Source organism: Vigna angularis, chromosome 10 (genome assembly GCF_016808095.1).
Source record: "Vigna angularis cultivar LongXiaoDou No.4 chromosome 10, ASM1680809v1, whole genome shotgun sequence".
In the NCBI taxonomy this organism is placed as follows: Eukaryota; Viridiplantae; Streptophyta; class Magnoliopsida; order Fabales; family Fabaceae; genus Vigna; species Vigna angularis.
The window spans coordinates 5427302-5449507 of NC_068979.1; the positions used below are offsets into that span (position 1 = coordinate 5427302).

The 22206-nt window shown below is 35.5% G+C and overlaps 2 protein-coding genes across 2 annotated transcripts; both read left to right on the forward strand.

Moving 5' to 3' along the window:
- Positions 1 to 1399: 1399 nt before the first annotated feature.
- Positions 1400 to 16397, forward strand: LOC108335789 (histone-lysine N-methyltransferase CLF). Its single transcript, XM_017571943.2, has 18 exons — positions 1400 to 1747; positions 2257 to 2358; positions 2447 to 2772; positions 3489 to 3650; positions 4334 to 4418; positions 4536 to 4691; positions 4778 to 4825; positions 4903 to 4974; positions 5052 to 5396; positions 5543 to 5733; positions 7936 to 8071; positions 8160 to 8383; positions 8798 to 8929; positions 15019 to 15109; positions 15432 to 15479; positions 15558 to 15686; positions 15786 to 15863; positions 15980 to 16397. Exons 1-18 carry the CDS (start codon positions 1682 to 1684, stop codon positions 16169 to 16171), a joined length of 2583 nt encoding a protein of 860 aa, XP_017427432.1. The 5' UTR covers positions 1400 to 1681; the 3' UTR covers positions 16172 to 16397.
- Positions 16398 to 18227: 1830 nt separating this feature from the next.
- Positions 18228 to 21786, forward strand: LOC108335283 (PI-PLC X domain-containing protein At5g67130). The gene is made up of 9 exons (XM_017571263.2): positions 18228 to 18480; positions 18582 to 18704; positions 18800 to 18937; positions 19240 to 19338; positions 19424 to 19727; positions 19805 to 20028; positions 20118 to 20204; positions 20900 to 21362; positions 21546 to 21786. The coding sequence occupies exons 1-8, from the start codon at positions 18364 to 18366 to the stop codon at positions 21083 to 21085; spliced, it is 1278 nt and encodes a 425-aa protein (XP_017426752.1). The 5' UTR covers positions 18228 to 18363; the 3' UTR covers positions 21086 to 21362; positions 21546 to 21786.
- Positions 21787 to 22206: the final 420 nt, after the last annotated feature.

Below are 22206 nucleotides of genomic sequence, written 5' to 3' on the forward strand. Positions count from 1 at the left end.
ATTACCTCCAAATTCACTCAAACAAAGAACAAAAAATTTATCTTCAAATTCATTCAATCACTCTCCCCCAAATCATCTCCTCCAAATACCCTCAACTGAACAAAATATTAATACTTTTTATTACTATTTCTACAATATTAATACTATAACTTTAAATACAATATTTTTTTTGTTGTTTTCTAATTAAATTCGACTATTTTTGTATCAATGTTTATACTAGATTATTTTTATCAAACATCAATACGTAATGCCAAGATAAAATTATATATCTAATTAAATAACAGCTTAAAATAATATCATGTCTAAGTTTTGTCCATATATTTTTATTATCAAACATAAAATTATTTTTTAAACTTATTTGTTTTTTTATCAATAATTTGAAATAGGCAACTTTATTAACTTGATAAGATGTTAATTCTCATTAATTTGTGGAAATTTCGTAATGTTTTGTTTTATTCACTTTCAATGATAGATTTTAACGAAAATTAATGAATGGATTTAATGTGATTGAGAGAAAATTGTGTTGTTATTTATTTTAATAGATGAAGAGATGAAAGTGAATATATCTAAAGGCAAAGTTTGAGAAATATTTGATAAATATGATAGATAATAAGAAAACTTACAACACAACACACCCAGTTAAAAAAAAAATGGAATTCAACCAAAGAAAATCGGTTCCCTCAAACCACAATCGTTTTCACCCATTTTAATAGGTTCTCTCATTTGAAAATTTGGTTCCCTTACATGTTATATGCAGAACTAATTCCCTCTTACCATAAACCACCTAAAATCGATATCATGCAACTTGTCTCAGTTTCCTCAACATCATCTTTCATCTCAACTTTCATTTTCACCTACAAAACAAAAAGATCTAGAATATATAAAATATAAAACATTGTAATAAAAACATCCACCATATACCGTGTTTATCGTCACATCTTCTTACGAATATGCCCTCTCCTACCCATCTCTTAAATTAGCCCCTTCAAACACATAAATTAACACGTATAAGTTCGTTGAAAGGAACGCATAAACCACTTCACATGTCTTAATAATAAATTTGTGAAAATAAACATAAAATGACATCACGTTTTTGCCAGAGTTATTCTTACTATAAAGAAATATCAAAACATTATTAAAGGTAAGAGATTATTTTCCTTAAAAATATTGAGATTTATTTATTCAATAAATTGATTTTTAAAGTACTATCTTAAACCTTAATATTCTCAACTGAACTGTGAAATCGGAAAGAAGGATAATAATATTTGAAGTTGTGAGTAGCAACAAGCGAAGAAAAGAAATCTAGGGAAGGAAATTAGCGCAGGGGATAAGAGCGTGGTTTGTTGATTTCCACAGTGCATATAAATTCAAAATCTCGTTCCCCCCATTCCGGTCGCTTCCCCCAACAAACAAAAAATACGAAAAAAATAAAACGAAAAACAAATAAGAAAAGGTGTCGTGAAAAGCGGCGGAAAAAAAATTGAAAGCATTTCCCTAATTTTATTTTTTAAAGGATTTTGAGACGTGACTTAGGGTTTCAACTTTCAACTCGCCCCGCCAATTCCAGTCCTCAAACTCAAAATCCTTAACCATCGCCAATCCCTTCTGCATGATTCGGATCTCGATCCGATTCCCATTTTCGAATCGGCTCCGATAAGCTTCGCTGCCATTGCCTCAGTCAATGGCGTCGTCGAAGCCTTCGCCTTCGCCCTCATCTTCCAGATCGGAGCTTATCATCGATCCTTCCGTACTCTCTCTATCTCTTAAAATGCATTCATTAACTCGTCCTCGCCCAAACTCGTTCTCGTTGACTTGATTCCGCTGCCGATTTTTTTTTTGTTATTTCCAGTTTTGCTTCGATCTGGTTTTAATTATGTCTTTAATTTGTGTCTCGTTTTTATCCTATTGGTGTCGTTTCAATATAACGCAACTATGCTACATAACTTTTGGGGTAAATGCTTCCTAAAGTAGGCTGAAATGGAGATGCAACTGCATTATATATTGAATAGGCTATTCAAGATGCGCTTTGGTTTTCCAACATTTAGGGAAGCTTATCGAACATTTATGACTTTCCTGGTTCTTTTGGTTACCGGAGATTATGGTTGTTTTGAGCAGGAGTCTGTTTCCATTGGTTGTGTTGTGTCAGATGAAATATTCTTGCAATCACTACACGCTGGCTGTGACTTGGGAATTTATTTCGACTTTTCTTTTTTAGCATAGTTGTGAGTGTTATATGGTGTTATCGTTTCAATGCAGGGTGAGAAAGTGGACGCTGTGAGTCAGACTGTTGAAGATGTGTTACCGGTTATTGATTCTTTAAAGAAAGAAGTTGCTGTGGAACGGATTGTTTATGTAAAGGTGTAATAGCTGAGCTTATGGCTGTAATTAGTTGTTGATTTCGATTGGGCCTTATTCTTTTTTCTCATAATGTGGGTTTGTATATCAGAATAGAATAGAGGAAAACAGACAGAAGCTGGTTGGTGTCACAAATCATGTCTGCAAAATGGCAATGGAGAGAAGGAACAGCAGCGTTGCTGATTCTAACAGAAGTCTAGACCTGCTTACAAAGAGGCAAAAAGATGCAATTGATATGCACAACGGTGTTCATGCAAGTAATGGTGATGTAGAGAGCAATGGCTACCATGAAGATACCCATGGTTCTACAGCAGTTCTTCTAGGGTCTAATGTTGCTGTTAAGAATGCTGTTCGTCCTATCAAATTACCTGAAATAAAAAAATTGCCTCCTTATACTACATGGATATTTCTGGATAGGTTTGTTTTGTCTTAATCTCTGTTTTTCTTTCTTGTTTATAACACCTACAGTGCTGTATGTCACTTTATGTTAGGTTGCACTACCCACTATTATCATAGGTCCAGTGTTGCAAAGATTAGGATGTTGTAGTTGACGATTCAACAAAACACAAATTAGGATCATGAATGAGTTGTGTTGCGTAAAAGAAAACACATTAAGAATAGTAGATTGGATGAAGTATAGTTCTGTGGTAGAGGAGGAGAGCCAAGGAAAACTATAGGTGAAAGAAATCATTGAAAAGGTCCTAGATCTAAAAGTACTTTCTGGGAATTTGGTTCGTGACAAGAAATATTGCTTTCATTGAATTCATATAGATGACTTCACCTAGTGGATAAAAACTTTGGTTGTTACTTTGCTGTTTACCCGTCATTGTTGTGATTTTTAACTAGTGGTTAGTTATGGGATAACCTGAATCATGACTCGTTGCCACCTGTTTGCAAATCTAATCCAAATGTCTCAGGTGAATGTATCATAATAACTGAAAGAAATAAAAGGCAGAGAAAACGGTCATTTTTTTTTGTTTATCTTTTTATCTAGTCCCTAATTTTTCCTGTTTTTATATCAGTTTCTCCTTTTCAAGTAATTTAATTTCTATAAAACTTTTTTTTCTTCTGTTTTTTGATGTTAAAATGGGATCGTTTGAAGATATATTTTACTTGTGTCCATTCTGGTACAGAAATCAAAGAATGACCGAGGATCAATCAGTTGTAGGCCGAAGACGAATTTATTATGATCAAAATGGTGGAGAAGCACTTATATGCAGTGACAGTGAGGAAGAAATTATGGAGGATGAAGAGGAGAAAAGAGAATTCATAGAATCAGAAGATTATATACTTCGGTTGGTATAGCTTAGTAAACTATAATTGGTTGCTTTCACTGTCTTTTTTTCCCTGTCAGATATTTTCTGTTTGGATGTAAAATAAAGTTTCAATGTGTGCCTGACTGTGTTGTAACCAGTTCACCAGGTTAAGTTTTTAGAGCAGGAAGCAGTGTGTCCATTTTGTTGTGTCACCCCCTCTCTTTTTTCTGTCTTTTAGTGTGATTCAGAAGTTATTGTTTTATGTTGGGCCTCTGTTGACTGTCTGTGTTACATAAGTTTGCTCTTTTGTGAGTATTTTTCATTGGAGCATTGATGGCAATATCTTTCAGTTATTTTCTTATTATTATATTTCCTATGTATGGAGAATAAAATCAAAGAAAATATTTGGTTAAATGTATAATTTAATCCTTCAGTGAAAAATGAAACTAGTGCATACACTTTTTGTATTGACAGAAAAATTATATGCTTGCTTAACCTGTCAAATAATCTTGTTAATCCCACTAAGCTAATAAAAACTCTGCAGTTATTTAGCACCCTTCTGCTGTGATTTTGTTTTTGGTGAAACCTTATTTGGTATGTTTGCATGCTGCTTCTTGAATTTCATGACTATCATGTTGTATATGTAATATTTAGATATTGTTTTTCTTGTGTTGCATGACACAGTTTTGTGGATTTTCATAGTGTCTGATTTTATTTTACAGCATGACTGTCAAAGAATTCGGTTTAACTGACAGCGTTATGGAGTCATTGGCTCAGTGCTTTTCTAGAAACACTAACGAAATTAAGGTATATTTTTATCATTCCTTGAAAACTGGTCGTAGTGTAAGCTTTCGTCCAGCTGTTTCCCATTTTCTTTGTGCTGGCTTTACAGAGATATGAAACACCATCAAACATCTTATACAGGCAAGGTATGAAGCTCTTAGTATTCAAGACAATGCTGATGGGTCTTCCAAGGCTGTAGATTCTGGAGAGAACTCTCAGAGTGGAAATTCTTTTCTGGAAAAGGATCTTGAAGCGGCTCTTGACTCTTTTGACAACCTCTTTTGTCGACGATGTCTCGTGAGTTATTTTTCCCATGAAGGCACTGTATAGTTTGAATTATCTTTCTCTAGATATCTCATTTTTTGCTGCATTCTTATTTGCAGGTTTTTGATTGTAGATTACATGGATGTTCACAGGATCTTGTCTTCCCAGTAAGTTCTATTTATTGGCTACTTTTATGAAGTAGTGTACAGTTTCTATTTGAGTTAATGACCTGGTACTTTAACAGGCTGAGAAGCAACCTATATGGATCCCTCCTGATAGTGAAAATGCACCCTGTGGGCCAAATTGTTTCCGATCGGTATGCATTTCAGTTCTTAGGGATTTGTTTATAATTCTTTTTAGCAACTAACACAATCTGCTTAAACCTTGATTTAGGTGCTTAAGCCAGAAAGATTTGCCAAAACATCTTCTGCCCAGGCTGATGGTGAAGATAAGTGCTCTGGTGGTGTTTTATCTCGGAAAAAGTCTTCTGCCAAAAGGCGGTTAAAAGGAAGCCAAAGTGAAAGTGCTTCATCTAACGCAAAGAACATATCTGAGAGTAGTGACTCAGAGAATGGTCCTGGACGAGATGCTGCTTCAGCATCTCACTCAGCTCCTCCTAAAGCTAAACCCATGGGGAAAGGAATCGGTAAGAGGAACAGTAAGCGAGTGGCAGAACGAGTCTTAGTATGCATGCAGAAAAGGCAGAAGAAACCAGTAGTTTCTGATTCCGATTCCATAGTAAGTAGTGTTAGTTGTTTATGCTACTTCTTCATTTATAGCCAATATAAAGAAGAAACAATTATTTATCACATAAATCTGTCAAATTGCTTTTGCATGGCAAGATCTAGGAAGAATGTACTCATAATAAGCTGTAAATAATGCAGAGTGAAGCTCTTGAGCGCTCATCAAATGATATTGTCACTGATCTACATGCTATGAGCAGTGAAGACAACACAAGGAAAGAAGATTCTGTAGATGACAATGTTTGTAAACAAGAAATCACAGACAATAAAGCTTGGAAAGCTCTTGAAAAGGGGCTTTTAGAGAAAGGAATGGAGATTTTTGGTAGAAACAGGTCAGCATATGTTTGGATTAGGGATGCTTGTCTTAATTTTTCTTTATTAAATATTAAATATAAATATATAATATGATGCAAAGCATGAGTACTGTCATTAGTGCTAATATGAATATAACAAGAGTATGACCTCTTTTTCAATTGTGTAAATGAAATTAATCTTGTTTTCAGTCAATTTCATGGGGAATGGGTTGGTTCAATTTTGTAGTATTGCGTCAAATTGTTTATAATTGGTCGGGCTCAAAATGTGCAATTCACATAGTCGATAGGTTTTCATTTTTTAAAATTTTATTTTTGAAACAAATCTCAAAGTCATTCCTTGGCTACTTGAAACAAGCACAAGCCTCTTAGTAATATATTTATCTCACTTTTATATATCAACTATCAAAGCCATAGATTTTAAAACGAAAACTGAAAGGTTGACAAGGGTGTTAGAGGCTTACTACTTAACTAGACTAAACCCACACGATGCATGGGGAACAGCTTTTATGAGAGAACTGTATTATTATGAATTATAAATAGTTATGTAAAATAGGTCACTTATAGACACCTATTATGAAAAACAGAGACTCAGATTCATGGCCAACAAATTTTTAAAACATGTTATGATTTAGGATTGTCATGTTAAAGGCTAAAGGCTTACATCCATTAAAACATAAAGTAAAAACAGAAAAATCCCTTATCTAATGCTTAGTTTTTTTTTTTTTTTTTTTTTTTTTTTTTTTTGTAGAAGATATTTTGAATCTGGATTTTAAGTCTAGAAATTTTGCTTAATGAGAGTTTGATATCATAAAATTTATCAAGCGTATAATCAGTTTCCTTTGTGCTTGGTATCTAATTGGAATGTTGTTAATATAAGGAAATTTAGAAATAATATCTACCAAAAGTTTTGAAATGTCTTTGTTTATAAAGAGTGAAGTAATAACAAAAGTTGCAACAGTAGCAATGTCATTTAGTTTCCTTAAAAACTTAATCAGAAGTGTAACAAATGACAGTGTACTACCTCAGTTTCTAAATATAAAACACATAACTTATTTTCACATGTATAGGATGTTGTTAATTTAGTAACATTAAATTTGCATTATTTGTCCAAAATTGAAAAACTGAAGCCCATCATATCACACTTTGGTCTTACTTATATTCTATGTAATTAATTAAACTGCACAAGTAATCTCCTCCAATCCTCGTAGGAGAGAGAATGATTTGGCCTATTACCAATTTATAGTATTTATTATAAAGTAATTAGGTGTATTTTGTTCAAAATAATTAATGCAAGAGACAACTTGGAAATAATCTTATAAAAGCAAACTAACAAATAGTGTCATCTTGCACATAGGGATTAAAGTTGTATTAAGTGTTCATGAAAGAATAGTTTAGTTTATATTACTTTTTGAGTGAAAGATGTGTTGTATTTATATGTAACTCATGTTTGTCTCTCTCTTTCCTTTAGCTCTGTTGTAAGCCACTGATCTATACAGGGTGTATTCAAAATAGTGTTGCCAGCATTTTTCATGTGTAAATGTAAAGTATCAGTGATAAACTATTTTAAGTAATTATCAATAAAATTTATATATTTATTATATTTACCATCTCTTTTGCGTATTCTAATCTTACCTAGTTGTTACACTGACCAACTATTCATGAATAATTTGTAAATAAATCTCATTCCTCAATATGTTGGTTGCATGTTAAAGGAAACTTTAGTTTGCGTCATGCACCTAAAACCTTCCATTGAATTTTGAAACCAAAGTTCTGGTTGAACCTAAAAATTTGTTTGCAACTGTTCTGAATTGGTATATTGTATTGTTTTCCTTGGTCTTATCTAATGAAAAAGTTAGTGGTTAACAAGTTTTATTGTTAATTTTAATTTTAATGTACAATTAAATCTATTAAAACTTGGAAGATGAAAATAAGTGAAAACTAGTTGTGACAAGCTAATTTGCTGGTATTACAGCATGATGTTTAAAGAATAGATATGGTTTCAAATCAAGCTCAAACTTTTTATTTAATAAATCATAAATATAGGGAAAATTAGAGAGTGTGCTTAGGGTCTACTTTATTTTAATGAATGTAGTTTCAATTGTATCACTTTTGCCCACTCGTGTCTTGTTTGATCCTTGCCCTTGTTTGAATTTATGATTACTTTTAGGCATATATTCTGTCAATGGCCTACTAAGTTACAATTTTTGCTTTTTACTGCAGTTGCTTAATAGCTAGGAATCTCTTAAATGGTCTAAAGACTTGTTGGGATGTTTTCCAATACATAAATTGTGAAGAAGGAAAGATGTCTGGTCCCCCTGGGGATGTTGCAAATTCCCTTTTGGAGGGCTATTCCAAGGTTGATTTAATGCAATTATACTTTTTTCTTTGGTCTTTTTAGCTTTCAAATGGTGCTTAACGAAGCCTTTTTTTGTTGTAAAATTAAGGGTAATAATGAAGTGAGAAGAAGATCCAGGTTTTTACGCAGAAGAGGAAGAGTCCGTCGATTGAAGTACACATGGAAATCCGCCGCTTATCATTCCATCAGGAAAAGGATTACAGAGAGAAAGGATCAACCCTGCCGGCAGTATAATCCATGCGGTTGCCAATCAGCTTGTGGAAAGCAGTGTCCTTGTCTTCTTAATGGAACCTGCTGTGAGAAGTACTGTGGGTAAGCTTTTGACTTTGCTGCATAGAACCTTGATGGAAGACAGGCGTGTAGAGTTGTAGCGTTTTGCTTAATTTTGGCATTTCTCACCAGCTAAACAACTTCTTAGAATGAAAGTTATTGCCTGTAATGACTACCTGTTTACAATAGATTCTTCTCTCTTTTTTATATTTTAATGTTCAAATTAAACAGTTTTTTTTTTGTAATATTTTTAGTTAATAGATACCAACCAAACATGTTCATGGAATATGGTTCTTGTGAATACAAAGTGATACTGTGAAACAAAATCCACCCTAGGAGTTATTGTACTTACTGTTTATATGGATATTTTATTCTAACATTCCTACCTGCCAGCATGTGTACCTAACACCAGTTAATTTCTTTGATGATTCCTTTTTGCTTCTCCTTTTTATCAAGGTGCCCCAAGAGTTGCAAGAATCGGTTTCGTGGTTGTCATTGTGCTAAGAGTCAATGCCGAAGTCGACAATGTCCATGCTTTGCCGCTGATAGGGAATGTGATCCAGATGTCTGTAGGAATTGTTGGGTCAGGTGAGATTTACTTGTTTATGGTTATGTATGTGTAGCATTGCCCTGTCATCTGTAAGATTCATACCTTTTGCTTCTAAATGATAATAGGTCTTATCATATTTGAGGTGGATGGTACGATTTCTTATATTCATTGGAATTAATTATTCTTTTCCAAAAAATGTAATTGTTGACTTAAGGGTATGAAAAAACGAAAATAAGTAGAGGTGATTACTTATGATTGGGATGATTTTAATGATATATTCTTTTTATTGTTAACTATGTTATCGTGGTAAGCAAAGAGCAGGTTGTGTGCTATATTCTCACACGCGCACACACATATAATGTATCCTTAAGTTAGATTTTTATAGAAAAAATTGAGCTGATGTGATCCTGTATCTGTTAGCTTCCTACTTTTTGATTGACTTGAGATCTAAAACAGAGAAAAATAGTTCTAAAGGGCTTGAAAAGACCCTTCTCAGTTCTATTATTTATATAGATAAAAATCTGATACAATAGATAGATGGAAGATGAAGAGATTGTCCTAGACTGCTAGGAACAATCATTATAGATAACCCAACACACAATTACCTACTTTAGGCCCTGCTCTACTAATCATAGGTAGACTTAATAATTATTCTAACACTCCCCCTCAAGCTGGAGCATACAAATTGTATGTACCAAGCTTGGAACAAATAAACTCAATCCTAGGTCTCCTTAACGACTTAGTCAACACATCTGCGAGTTGGTCATTTGATCCAACAAACTCAGTACATATTTCTTTTGACAATAATTTTTCCCGAACAAAATGACAATCAATTTCTATATGTTTGGTTCTCTCGTGAAACACTGGATTTGATTCAATGTGAAGAGCAGCTTGGTTATCACAATACATCTTCATACTTTGGATGCCACAGAAGTTAAGCTCTTGAAGGAACTGCTTCACCCATATAAGTTCACATGTTAATGAAGCCATTGCCCTATATTCAGCCTCAGCTGTTGATCGAGCCACTACATTTTGTTTCTTACTTTTCCATGAGATAATGTTTCCTCGAAGGAAAACACAATATCCAGTAGTAGATCGTCTATCAATAGGAGAACCTGCCCAATCAGCATCACAATATCCTGATACCTGAAGGCTTCCTTTTTCTTCCTATAACAGCCCTTGCCCGGGAGCCTTTTTCACATACCTTAGAATGCGAATGATAGCATTTCAATGGCCAACACATGGAGCTTGCATAAACTGACTAACCACTTCAACTGCAAAAGATAGATCCGGCCTTGTAATAGTGAGATAGATTAGTTTTCCAACTAGCCTCCTATATCTCTCCGGGTCGGAGAATAATTCATCTTCTTCTGTTGTTAATTTTTGATTTGGATCCATAGGGCTATCAACCGGTCTACAATCAATCATACCTGTTTCTTACAAAATATCCAGAGCATACTTCCTTTGGGAGATTACAACTCCATCTTTTGACTGAGCTACTTCAATGCCTAGGAAGTATTTGAGGCTCCCAAGATCCTTTGTTTGGAAATGTCTACACAAGTACTCCTTCAATTGAGATATTCCAACAGTATCATTTCCTGTAATAACTATATCATCAACATATACTATCAAGTAAACACATTTCCAGTAGACGAATGATAATAAAAGACTGAATGATCTGCTTCACTGCGTTTTAGTCCAAATTTTTGAACAATGGAGCTAAACTTTCCAAACCAAGCACGTGGTGATTGCTTGAGCCCATATAGAGATCGGTTCAATTTACAAATCATACCAGACTCCTCCTGAGCAACAAACCCTGGAGGTTGCTCCATATAAACTTCTTCCTCAAGATCACCATGGAGAAAGGCATTTTTGATATCCAACTGATGAAGTGGCCAATGACGAATGGCTGCCATTGCAAAGAACAATCGAATGGTAGTCATCTTTGCCACGGGAGAAAAGGTGTCACAATAATTAAGACCATAAACCTGAGTGTACCCTTTTGCAACCAGCTGGGCTTTGAGCCTATCAATGTCACCATTAGGGCCGACTTTAATTGCATATACCCATCGACAACCAACAGCCTTTTTGCCCGGGGGAAGTGGCACAAGCTCCCAAGTATGACTGTGGTTAAGAGCCTGCATTTCTTCAATCATGGCTTGTCGCCATCCAGGATGATCAAGTGCTTCTTTCACAATTTTAGGAATAACCGCAGGAGATACTGAGGATAAAAGGGAATAAAAGGAGGGCGACACTCTGTGATAACTAAGAAAATTATAAATGGGATGAGGGTTTCGAGTGGAACGAGTACTTTTTCTGAGAGCAATGGGCCAACCAGAATCATCTTCACCAGGAGGCGTGACAGGAGATGGTGACGGAGAAGAATCTGAAGGAGGAGATCCACCATTTTCTGGAAGAGGATTACTCACCGGGGTACTGTGTCGAAGGATATCAGTATGTGGAGAGGAAGGTTTGAGAGGACCTTGGGCATGACTTGGATTGACTGAGGCATTGGAGATATTAGACTCAACCACTGGAAGAGGAAGGACCTGGTGGAGGATATGAACATCTTGAACAGAGGGAGAGAAGAAAGGTGTCTGTTCAAAGAAGGTAACATTGGCAGACATGTAGTACTTTTTGGTTTCAGGAGAGTAACACCGGTACCCTTTTTGAAGTCGAGAATAGCCCAAAAAGACACATTTGATCGCACGAGCAGAGAGCTTGTCGAGCCCCAGAGACATGTCGTGAACAAAACAAACACAACCAAAGACTCGAGGAGAGGTGTGAAAAAGAGGATCATTGGGAAAGAGAATGGAGAAAGGGACTTTATTATTGAGAGAGGAGGAAGGCATCCTATTAATAAGAAAACATGCAGTTAAGATGACATCCCTCAGTGATGAACAGGAATATTAGCACCAAGCAAAAGGGTACGAGCCGTTTCAACCAAGTGTCTATTTTTTCTTTCGGCTATACCATTTTGCTGGGGTGTATGAGGACAAGTGGACTGACGCAAAATACCATGGGAGCTAAGAAGTGAAGAAAAAGTTGATGAGAAATACTCTTTAGCATTATCACTTCTTAAGACTTTAATTACGTTACCAAATTGGTTCTTGATTTCATTCAAAAAAGATGTGAAAATGGGTAACAATTCAGAGTGATCTTTCATTAGATAAACCCAAGTACATCTAGAATACTCATCAATAAAAGTAACAAAATACCTAAAACCAAAAGAAGAGACGCGACTAGGTCCCCAGACATCAGAATGAATAATAGAGAAACTAGAAGTACACATTGATTGAGACCTTTTAGGAAAGACAGATCTAACATGTTTTCCTAGTTGACATGACTCACATTCTAAAGTCTGAAGACCACTAAGTTCAGGACACATCTTTCTTAAATTTGACAAGTGAGGATGGCCAAACCGATCATGTAACACTTTAGGGGGAAGAGCTGCAACACAAGATACCCGTGGACGAGATCCAAAATGGTATAAACCTCCAGCTTCATATCCTTCTCCAATCTGTCTCCCCGAGCCACGCTCCTGTATAACAAAAGATTTTGAATCGAAAGTTATTGAACAAGGTAACATTTTGGTTAACTGACTTAGGAAAATTAAATTGAATGGACAGTTAGGAACAAAAAGAACAGATTTCAGAGTTAGAGAGGGAGACAAGGAGACTTCACCCACTCCCTTTGAACAAGTTTTAGAGCCATTTGCAAGGGTAATGAAATGGGGTTTTTCTTGGAGGGAAAGGGTTGAGAACAATGAGGTATTACCAGAAATGTGATCAGAAGCACCCGAGTCAATTACCCATGAATTTAGACCTTCCATGGATTGAGAAATGCAAGCTGTGGACGTACTTGGGGACTGAGATGATTGCGCCAAACTGTTAGACTTTAATCGCAGATACTCTTGATACTCTTCCTCAGTGAACTTGGAGTTGGAAGTGGAAGTTTCAGCCTTAGAGATATTTGCGGTTTTTGAAGGAAAGCCATGCAAGGAGTATCAGTTTTCTTGGGTGTGACCCACCCTCTTACAGTAAGAGCACTGTGGACGTCCTCGACCTCCACGTCCTCCTCCTCTAGTGCCACGTCCTCCTCTTCCTCGCGTGGCAACCATGACAGATGGTTCCATTGTTTCATGAGCTTCCTGAGACTGAGACACCGGAACACGAAGAAGACGTGTGGTCAAGGCTTCCAAGGAAGGGACCTCATGACTTGTCAGAAGTTGATCTCTGATGTGATTCAAATCTGGATGCAAAGCACGGAGGATCATCACCATATAATACTTGTCAAGCTTCTTTTTGATATCTTCCGAAGATTCCACTTCCAAGAACATTCTCAATTCTTCCACAGTTGCTTGGGCTTCAGTCATGAAGGAGACCATATCATGGTCTGTCATTTTGAGACAGGGGAGCTTGTTTGCGGTATCATAGAGACGTTGAATATTATTAGCATAAATGCTTTGAGCTTTCTTCCAAAAAGTGTGACATGTCTTGAATGCTCTCAGAGATATCAAAAGCCGGGGTTCCACAGATTGCCACAATAGGGCACACAATTGGAAATCAGCTTGTTTCCATTGTTCAGCTTTGTCAGAAGGTACTTGGCTCCCATCCATCTCAAGGTGGTCATAATGTCCTTGACCAAGGAACCACATTTCCACAGCAGCAGACCAACATAGATAATTCTTTCCGTTTAGCTTTTCGGAAGTGATTGAGGGACTTCCAGAGAAAGAAAGAGCACTTCCAGACGCCATTCTTTGATAAAAACAGGAAAAGGAACCAGAAAAACCGTGAAGAACCAGAAAACCCTAGAGGGTTTCTTAGGGTTTTCTTAAAGGGGTGTTTGTGGACACACCAAAGTAAGATTTTGAGGGTCAGAACGGACAGAGGAGTAGAGGGCGACAGCTATGGAGGTGGCGCGGCGACTTTTCGGTGAGCAGAGGGCGGCGTGTGGACAACACGCGCCTATTCGCAGCGCACAAAGAGGCTGCGCGTGGCGGAGCGTGGAGGAGATTCACCCACCGGTGGGGTTGGCTGTCGCGTGAAGAGGCGAACCAGATTCAGTGGTCGTCGGACGGAACAGTGACGGTGGCCGGCGGTGGACAACAGCGGACAGATGTGAGATGGTGGACAACCAAGTTGAAGAACTTCAAACTGCAGTTGACAGCTGCAGATAGTGGCGAGACAGCCGCAGACAACGGCGAACGACACCGGACAGGTGCAAACCGCAGTGACAGTGCTGGTGGACAACCCAGGACAGAAACTAGAGCAGGATGAACCTGCTCTGATCCAACTTGAGATCTAAAACAGAGAAAAATAGTTCTAAAGGGCTTGAAAAGACCCTTCTCAGTTCTATTATTTATATAGATAAAAATCTGATACAATAGATAGATGGAAGATGAAGAGATTGTCCTAGACTGCTAGGAACAATCATTATAGATAACCCAACACACAACTACCTACTTTAGGCCCTGCTCTACTAATCATAGGTAGACTTAATAATTATTCTAACAGATTGATTGTGTGTTGATCCTTGAGTGTGCATATTTAAGAATGTGTTGTTTTTAAGTCTTGTTATTTCTGAGAATATGAGTTTGGATTGTAGTATTCCCAGGTTTAGTACAAGAAGATATATATACATATGCTGCTTGATATGATGTATTCCTAGGAATATATATTGCAAGGTTCTCCTTCCTTTTTCATGTAAAAGGGCGAGAATCCTATAAAACCTATCTCATTCCTTTTTTTAACATTTTTATTTTTGAATTAAAGAAATTTAAATATATTCCAATATTTTTTTATGGTATTAGTATTCTATGGAATATCAAATTTAATCCAAGAAACAAATAATTCCTGAGATTTATTGGAGCTGTCTCATCATTGTAAACTTGGTCATAATATGACCCATTGATTTGATTGTTTCATCCGCAATGTTTAAACAAATGTCTATTTTAGTTCTCGCACAATGAAGGATCTGAATAAATTATTCGGCTTTTAGGAAAAGATTCGGTTGTCTGTTTTCATGACTTCACTGCCTTTCTTCTTAAGTGCTTATAATATGTATTACTACTTCATGATTTGGTTGTCACCGTTCCTTTTGCTGTGTGGGTCAATTATGGTTGCAGTTGTGGCGATGGTACTCTTGGGATTCCTAGCCAAAGAGGGGACAATTACGAATGTAGAAACATGAAGCTTCTTCTCAAACAGCAGCAAAGGGTAAATTTCTTTGACTGCCTTTTTCTTTTTTAAATCTTTACATATGTATTAAGATTTGTTTGCTCTCTTTGCTGCAAATTTATTCTTCTATAAAAAATAATAGGTCATATTTATCAAAGATTGAGAGAAGTGGATGAAATTATGTTTATAGTAGAATTAATCTAGATTACTAGAGTGATTTTGCTTGAACTTTGGTCTATCCCATAAAGTATTCTTTGTTTTCAATCAATTTCGTGCCTGTTATTTTGTTTTGCTAATTATACTCTAATATAATTTTTTTTACATTATTTGTGACTGCAACTAACATCTAATATGCTCATAGGTTCTTCTTGGAAGGTCGGATGTATCAGGCTGGGGAGCCTTCTTAAAGGTATTCATCTGTAAATAAATTATCTTGTTTGAGCACGTGTAGTTTTCCTTTTCCTAACTCAATCTTTTCACACTCCAGAATAGTGTTGGTAAACATGAATACCTTGGAGAGTATACAGGAGAGTTGATTTCTCATCGGGAAGCAGATAAGCGAGGAAAGATATATGACCGTGAAAATTCATCTTTTCTCTTTAATTTGAATGACCAGGCAAGCTTTTACATATATATATCTGTTGTCATGAAAAGTTCTCCATCTTACATTAATCATGTATCAAACATAGGATGAACCACAAATTGTTTTATGCAGTTCGTTCTAGATGCTTACCGAAAGGGTGATAAATTGAAGTTTGCGAACCATTCGCCCGATCCAAATTGCTATGCGAAGGTATTTCTTAGTTCTGATTCTTATTTAATATGTTGATTATGGAGCTCTATTTTACATTCGCGCATTCCCAGGAGTACAGTGTCATTCACAATCTGTATAAATGCTTAAACTGGCAGGTTATAATGGTTGCTGGAGATCATAGGGTAGGCATTTTTGCAAAGGAACGGATTTGCGCCGGGGAGGAACTGTTCTATGATTATCGTTATGAGCCTGACAGGGCCCCTGTCTGGGCTCGGAAACCTGAGGCATCTGGATCCAAAAAAGAGGACGGGGCTCCTTCAAGTGGTCGTGCAAAGAAGCTTGCTTAATGTTGTTTAAAAATCAATTCTTTGATATTCTTTCACACGTAGGGGAAAGCAATCTCATTGGTAGCGGAAAGAAGTATTTTTTGAGCTTTTTGTTCGTAGCAAGGACATGCAATTGTTGCTGCATAGGTAACATTTAAACAATTCATTTTAGTATCAACCTACTTTATTTGCCATTCGTAATTGAAAATATCAGCTTAATCAAAATTTCATGCTATTCTTTCCCGAAGAGGAATGTGCCAGTGCAAATCAGAACACCTCACTTTTATCATTTACAGTTCTTACAGCTAACTTTTCATTGATTCAGTAGTTAAAATTGGCAAAATATTATTTAGATTTTACTAGTGGAATCTCTAATGGTATAAATGTTCTATGATGATTTTTTTTTATAAAATTATCTATTTATACATAATAAAATACACTTTTTAGATTGTAAGTGACCTCATGCTACTGTAAAATTGTAGAAGACATGATGAATATGATATGGTTTATAGCTTAATTAAGTTTTAAGTTTCATCAATTTGGGTATCTTTATTTTCTGAAATTTGTTGTTGTGTGACATTCAAAATTTTAATATTTTTTAATTAAATTTATATAATCATTTAAAATTTAAGGGTGATTTGATTTTACAGAAAGTACAACACAATGACTTAGACACTAAACATAGTTTTGGAAGGTAACTTTATTTTACACTAAGCACAACACAATGACTTAGACGCGCTCGTCTTTCAGTTCACAATAAGATTAAATGATGTAAACTTAGCTCAAAATATTCAAATTAATTTAAAACTCAGTTAAGTTTAATTTTATCATATATGAATATTATGGCTATTTTCATATTTTAATTGGTGAATAATCATTATTGATTTACAGTGGTGCGATACTACTAAACTGAAATAATATTAAATTATTGAAAGTTTTTGGTAGCATACCAAAAGCCGATTCATTTGATTATTAGTTTATTAATAAATATTTACTAGTTAAAGTACATTCTTGTAAATTGTTTTTTATAATGAAAGAACTGCGAATTTATGAAAGTTGTACTTTTTAAATTTTGAAAAAACTTATAAAAAAAATGCAGAAAGTAATGTATGAAGTTCTTATAAATTTGGATAAACTTATTTATAAATACCTTCTTTTGAAAGCATCAGAGAATTTCTTTTAAGACAATCTAGTTTACAAAATGAATACATCCATTTTAGTAAAATGAATCATATATTCATACCGCAAATTTCACAACACAACAAGGGGTATAAATTAATTTTCATTAGCGCAATATTTGATGAGAATGATATGCATGATACATTTTAATCTAATAAATCCTTTGATAATTTATTCTGTAAGGTTATCTGCTTTCATAAAACTGAGATACGTTCTCATAAATAGTTAATGATACGTTCTCGTCAAAATACTCATTTCCATGATATATTTATTAAAGTTGTTTAATTTCCCTGAAAGCTCGTTTCTTATTTACGCTATTTCTCCATCGTCAAGTGATTTATAAAGATTGTAACACTCAGGATCATTTTAATGAATAAATTGAATACTCATTCCTAAAAATATTAATGAATTGACTAATCTATTAAACACCTTTCCAATTTATCATAGCGAATTGCTCTTTCTTGAATGCAAAACTTTCATTAAAAATCCTTTGGCTGAAAGACATGTGAAAATGGGCATGAAATTCCATACTTTGTTGCCTATCATAAAACTGTCTGAAATTCACCTCTAGCAGTAATTTCTGGGCAGAAGCAGAATACCCCACCACGTGAAAAAGCATAAATAAAGAGATCCCAGAGAGTGCTTGAAGCAGAATGGAGTAGTGGAAGATGTAGAAGAGGAAACTTGGAAAAGTGGGGAAAATTCAAAAAGATAACTCTCAACCCAACGGATCACATTGCATTTAGAAGAGTCTACTGCCTTTTGTCAGCCTTGTATTAAACAAACATTTATCTCAACAATTTTTCTTCTTAATTCAAATAATATATTAAAGTGCATCATTACATACTAATACCTACATAAACGTTAAGTATAGTTGCCTCAAAATAAGAGAAAAATTAAAGGTGACAAAGCCAAAACTTTGATCAACCTCTCTCTCTCTCCTCTTGCACAGTAAAATCTCTTTCTTTTCCTTTCAACTTTCAACCTTTCCTCTTTCTCTCTCTCTCTCTCTCTCTCTCTGGTGCTGTGGTGCCATGTGCTCGCGTTTCTTGGATTCCCGCACCAAATGCAGAACCCCCACCATCTTTGCGTCATTCTTCTTCTCCCTCTTCCTCACCTCTTCCGCCGCATGCTTCAACGTGAATTGCCAGGTTCACTTCCTTTTCCTTCTCTTCCTTCACACTCAGTTATGATCCATGCAAACTCGTTTCAGTTTTTGATATTCACCTGAAAAATTCACCAACTTTCGCAGGTTCTGGAAGCATGTACAGCTGCCACCGATTGTGGGCCGGGTCTCTATTGCGGCAATTGCCCTGCTTTAGGCCGGACTCGGCCCGTTTGCACCAGAGGCCAAGCCACCATCGTTACATCTCTCGTAACCTCCAACCACATATCTGACATGACAGACAACATATCATATCTATGTAATACAACAACATTAACTGTCTCTTTTTTGGGACACCCATGCAGGTGAATGGTTTGCCCTTCAACAAGTACACGTGGATCATGACCCATAATTCATTCAGTATCGTGGATGCACCATCTTTGGCTGGTGTTCAGAGACTCACCTTTTACAATCAAGAAGATACTGTTACTAACCAGTTGAGGGTATGTATTGCTGTTCCTTCTTGTCTTCTAAGTGGGATTCCTTGGATAGACAAAACGTCACATCGTTTCCTTCTTCGTTTTGCATTTTCAAGATTCTAGTTTACCTTCATGATGAAGGGAATGTCTGTTTTAATTTCGAATGTACATAGTTTACTTATTTTTTGGTGATTCTTTTACATAGCTTCAGGATGAAGGGGTTAAGTGAGTGGGATTAATTATTATATGCTCGTATCTATCTATAATTTTGTGTTTTACTTGTTTGTTTAGTGATTCTTACACATTTTTTTATGGGTGGTGTTTAGAATGGAGTGAGAGGACTGATGTTGGATATGTACGACTTTGAGAACGATATCTGGCTCTGTCATTCATTCCGAGAGCAATGCTTCAACTTCACTGCCTTTGTAATCTAACTATAAACTTCTCTTTGATATTCATCTTACTATATATAATTTTGCTGGTGTGGTCTAATGCTGAAATATTTTTCAGCAACCTGCAATAAATACTTTGAGAGAAGTGGAAGCATTCTTAACTGCAAATCCGACCGAGATTATCACCATTGTAATTGAGGATTATGTGCGTACTCCAAAGGGGTTAATTAATCTGTTCTCAAATGCTGGACTAGATAAATATTGGTTCCCGGTGTCTGATATGCCCAAGAAGGGTGAAGATTGGCCCACTGTAACAGAGATGGTTCAAGCAAATCGTCGTCTCCTTGTTTTCACTTCGGATGCTTCTAAGGAAGCTGAAGAAGGAATCGCTTATCAGTGGACTTATATGATTGAAAATGAGTGTAAGTGCAGTGTTATTGAAGCACAGATATCATTATAGTAAATGTTGTGAAATGACAACATCATAACTACCTTGCAGCCGGAGATCCTGGAGTTCAAGGGGGTTCTTGTCCACACAGAAAAAAATCGAAGCCGCTAACTTCTAGAAGTGCATCACTGTTCTTACAGAACTACTTTCCAACATATCCGGTTGAAGCTGACTCATGCAAGGAGCATTCGGCTCCACTTGCTGATATGGTGAACACATGTTACAAAGCTGCAGGAAATATGTTGCCTAATTTTATAGCAGTTAATTTTTACATGGTATCCCTTATGTTGGATTATTCATTCCAATTCGATAATGTGGAAAATAACTCAAATCCATTTCATAATTCTAAATTAATTTCATGCAGAGGAGTGACGGTGGGGGCGTGTTCGATATCGTGGATAAAATGAACGGCCACTCGCTGTGCGGCTGCAATACAGTCTCTGCTTGCCAGGTTAGCTTGCATTTCTTGTCCAGAAATGTATTGCCTTGATGCCATTTGTTTGTGAACTTTCTTCTTTATTTTTATAATTTCACATCTTATATTCCTACGGTTAGTGGAAACCTAATTTAGAACAAGTTCAGTCCGACTTTCTCAAATTCATCTTGGATTCATAGTTAAAACCTTTTCTATTGGAATATATAAGTGGACCAATTTAAAGTATGTAATTGAACGTAAATTTTATCTTACAAGTGATTCTTTCAAGCCTGACTTATATCTATATTACATTAATGAATTTGATTCGAATATTTCTGTTTGAATGAGTCTTTAAATTTAAAGTATGTAATTCTATGTGTCTTTGTTAATTATTCCTTAAAATCAACTCTAATGCAAGAGATAATTAATCTTGACAGGAGGAGAGAAAGGTTTAGTTTAGTTATTGTTAAAAATAGCAAAAATGTAAAATCATGTTATGGTTGGCTTTGACTGTATCCTCAATTTCCTTTTGGAAAAATATAGATTGAAATAAGCTTCTCCATACATGCTTTTTCCCCAAAGATGTCTGACCCTCATGTAAAAGTAAGGTGTTGGAATAACATTTGTGTGTATATCAGATGGAATTCTTAATGGATTGATTTATATCCTAGCACAGCTTCTACCTACCTGAATAGATCAAGGACAATTAGATAATTTCTGCAATTATGCAGGAGGGAGCACCTTTTGGATCTTGCAAGAATATTACTGTACCTTATACAAGTCCAGTGACTAACACAGCTGGAAGCTTTACAGGATCTGTTCAGTTCTCTAGATCAGCTTCACCTGCTCTTTCTCCAAATTGCTGCTTTTTCGTCTTGTTTTATTTTCTCCTTATTTCTGTTTTATTAAGATTGTGATTTATTATTACACAAGCAAAGTCTAACAAGAGAAGCTCTTAGAGTTATGATATTTGTCTATCATGAATGAGCTAGTCTTTAAAGAGGGGCTTCTTGTGATTTAGTGTGTACACTAGTACTTCCTCAAACTCTGGAATGCCATGGAACTGCTCATAGGTTATAAATGAGATAAAACAAAATTTTGGAATTGCTGAGGCCATAGTCACGGATCTGTGAGGTCATCTGAGGTAGATGGTAACCCACCAAGAAAGACTAAGATGCATCCAGAGCAGTTCAGGTATGTTTACCTAATTCAAGTCTCCAAGGGTTCAAAAACCATTGTTTCATTGTTGTTGTTTGTGGTTCCATGCATATTATGGCACTCCGTTGTCATAGTGGATATGATGTCTTATCTGCTACCCCTAAGTAATTTTCTTTCACTCTTATTATATTTGTAATGTTTCCCCTTCTTGCTTTCCAGGATTTGTACCAAGGTATCATTAGTCAAGACAGAATACGAATTTGCAACATAGGATCAGGATGTCAAGAAGCTCTTGGTCTTTGTTACGGTTTGTTCCGATTGTATTCTTCACAATACTTACCACTTGTCCTTTTTTCATTCACTTTTGTAACTTTTTGTATTGATGTTTGAACACTATAGTGCTATTCTCGTACATTTTAACCACATAACATAAACATGGAACATGGACCTTATAGTTTAACAGAGGAAGTTGCACAAGGTTTGCCAGCTTTTAAAATCAGGAACATCGTGTACATTTTTTCAAACACCCTAAATTTTGTCTGTAAATGAAAAAAATTGTATTAAGACAATATCGATTAACCAAAATTGTTTTGAAGTTTAACAAAAATGTATAACAAAATAGAGTTTATCAATTAAGTCTTCTAGAATAAGTTCATTTAATGTGGTATCTATAAACGATATCATAAACGTTGAATGTTACTCAAACCGACTATGCTTAAATGTTTATACACGTATAATGCCTAAACCTTTAAAAATGTTTAACACTTTTAATGCATGTACAAGATAGTATTTCATTGTCTGTTGTGTTGTTCTATTTTTTTTACTAAGCCTTATTAAAAGTTTTGTATTGGATAAAAAAACGTTAAGAGATAGAAGATAG

Bases quoted from the DNA above. Each gene is read 5' to 3' on its own strand.
- LOC108335789 (XM_017571943.2), top strand. From the start codon at position 1,682: ATGGCGTCGTCGAAGCCTTCGCCTTCGCCCTCATCTTCCAGATCGGAG. The intron at 5,397-5,542 runs GTAAGTAGTGTT...TAAATAATGCAG, and splicing joins TTTCTGATTCCGATTCCATA to AGTGAAGCTCTTGAGCGCTC. The intron at 8,930-15,018 runs GTGAGATTTACT...TTATGGTTGCAG, and splicing joins TGTAGGAATTGTTGGGTCAG to TTGTGGCGATGGTACTCTTG.
- LOC108335283 (XM_017571263.2), top strand. From the start codon at position 18,364: ATGTGCTCGCGTTTCTTGGATTCCCGCACCAAATGCAGAACCCCCACC. The intron at 18,705-18,799 runs GTAACCTCCAAC...ACACCCATGCAG, and splicing joins CCACCATCGTTACATCTCTC to GTGAATGGTTTGCCCTTCAA. The intron at 19,339-19,423 runs GTAATCTAACTA...AATATTTTTCAG, and splicing joins GCTTCAACTTCACTGCCTTT to CAACCTGCAATAAATACTTT.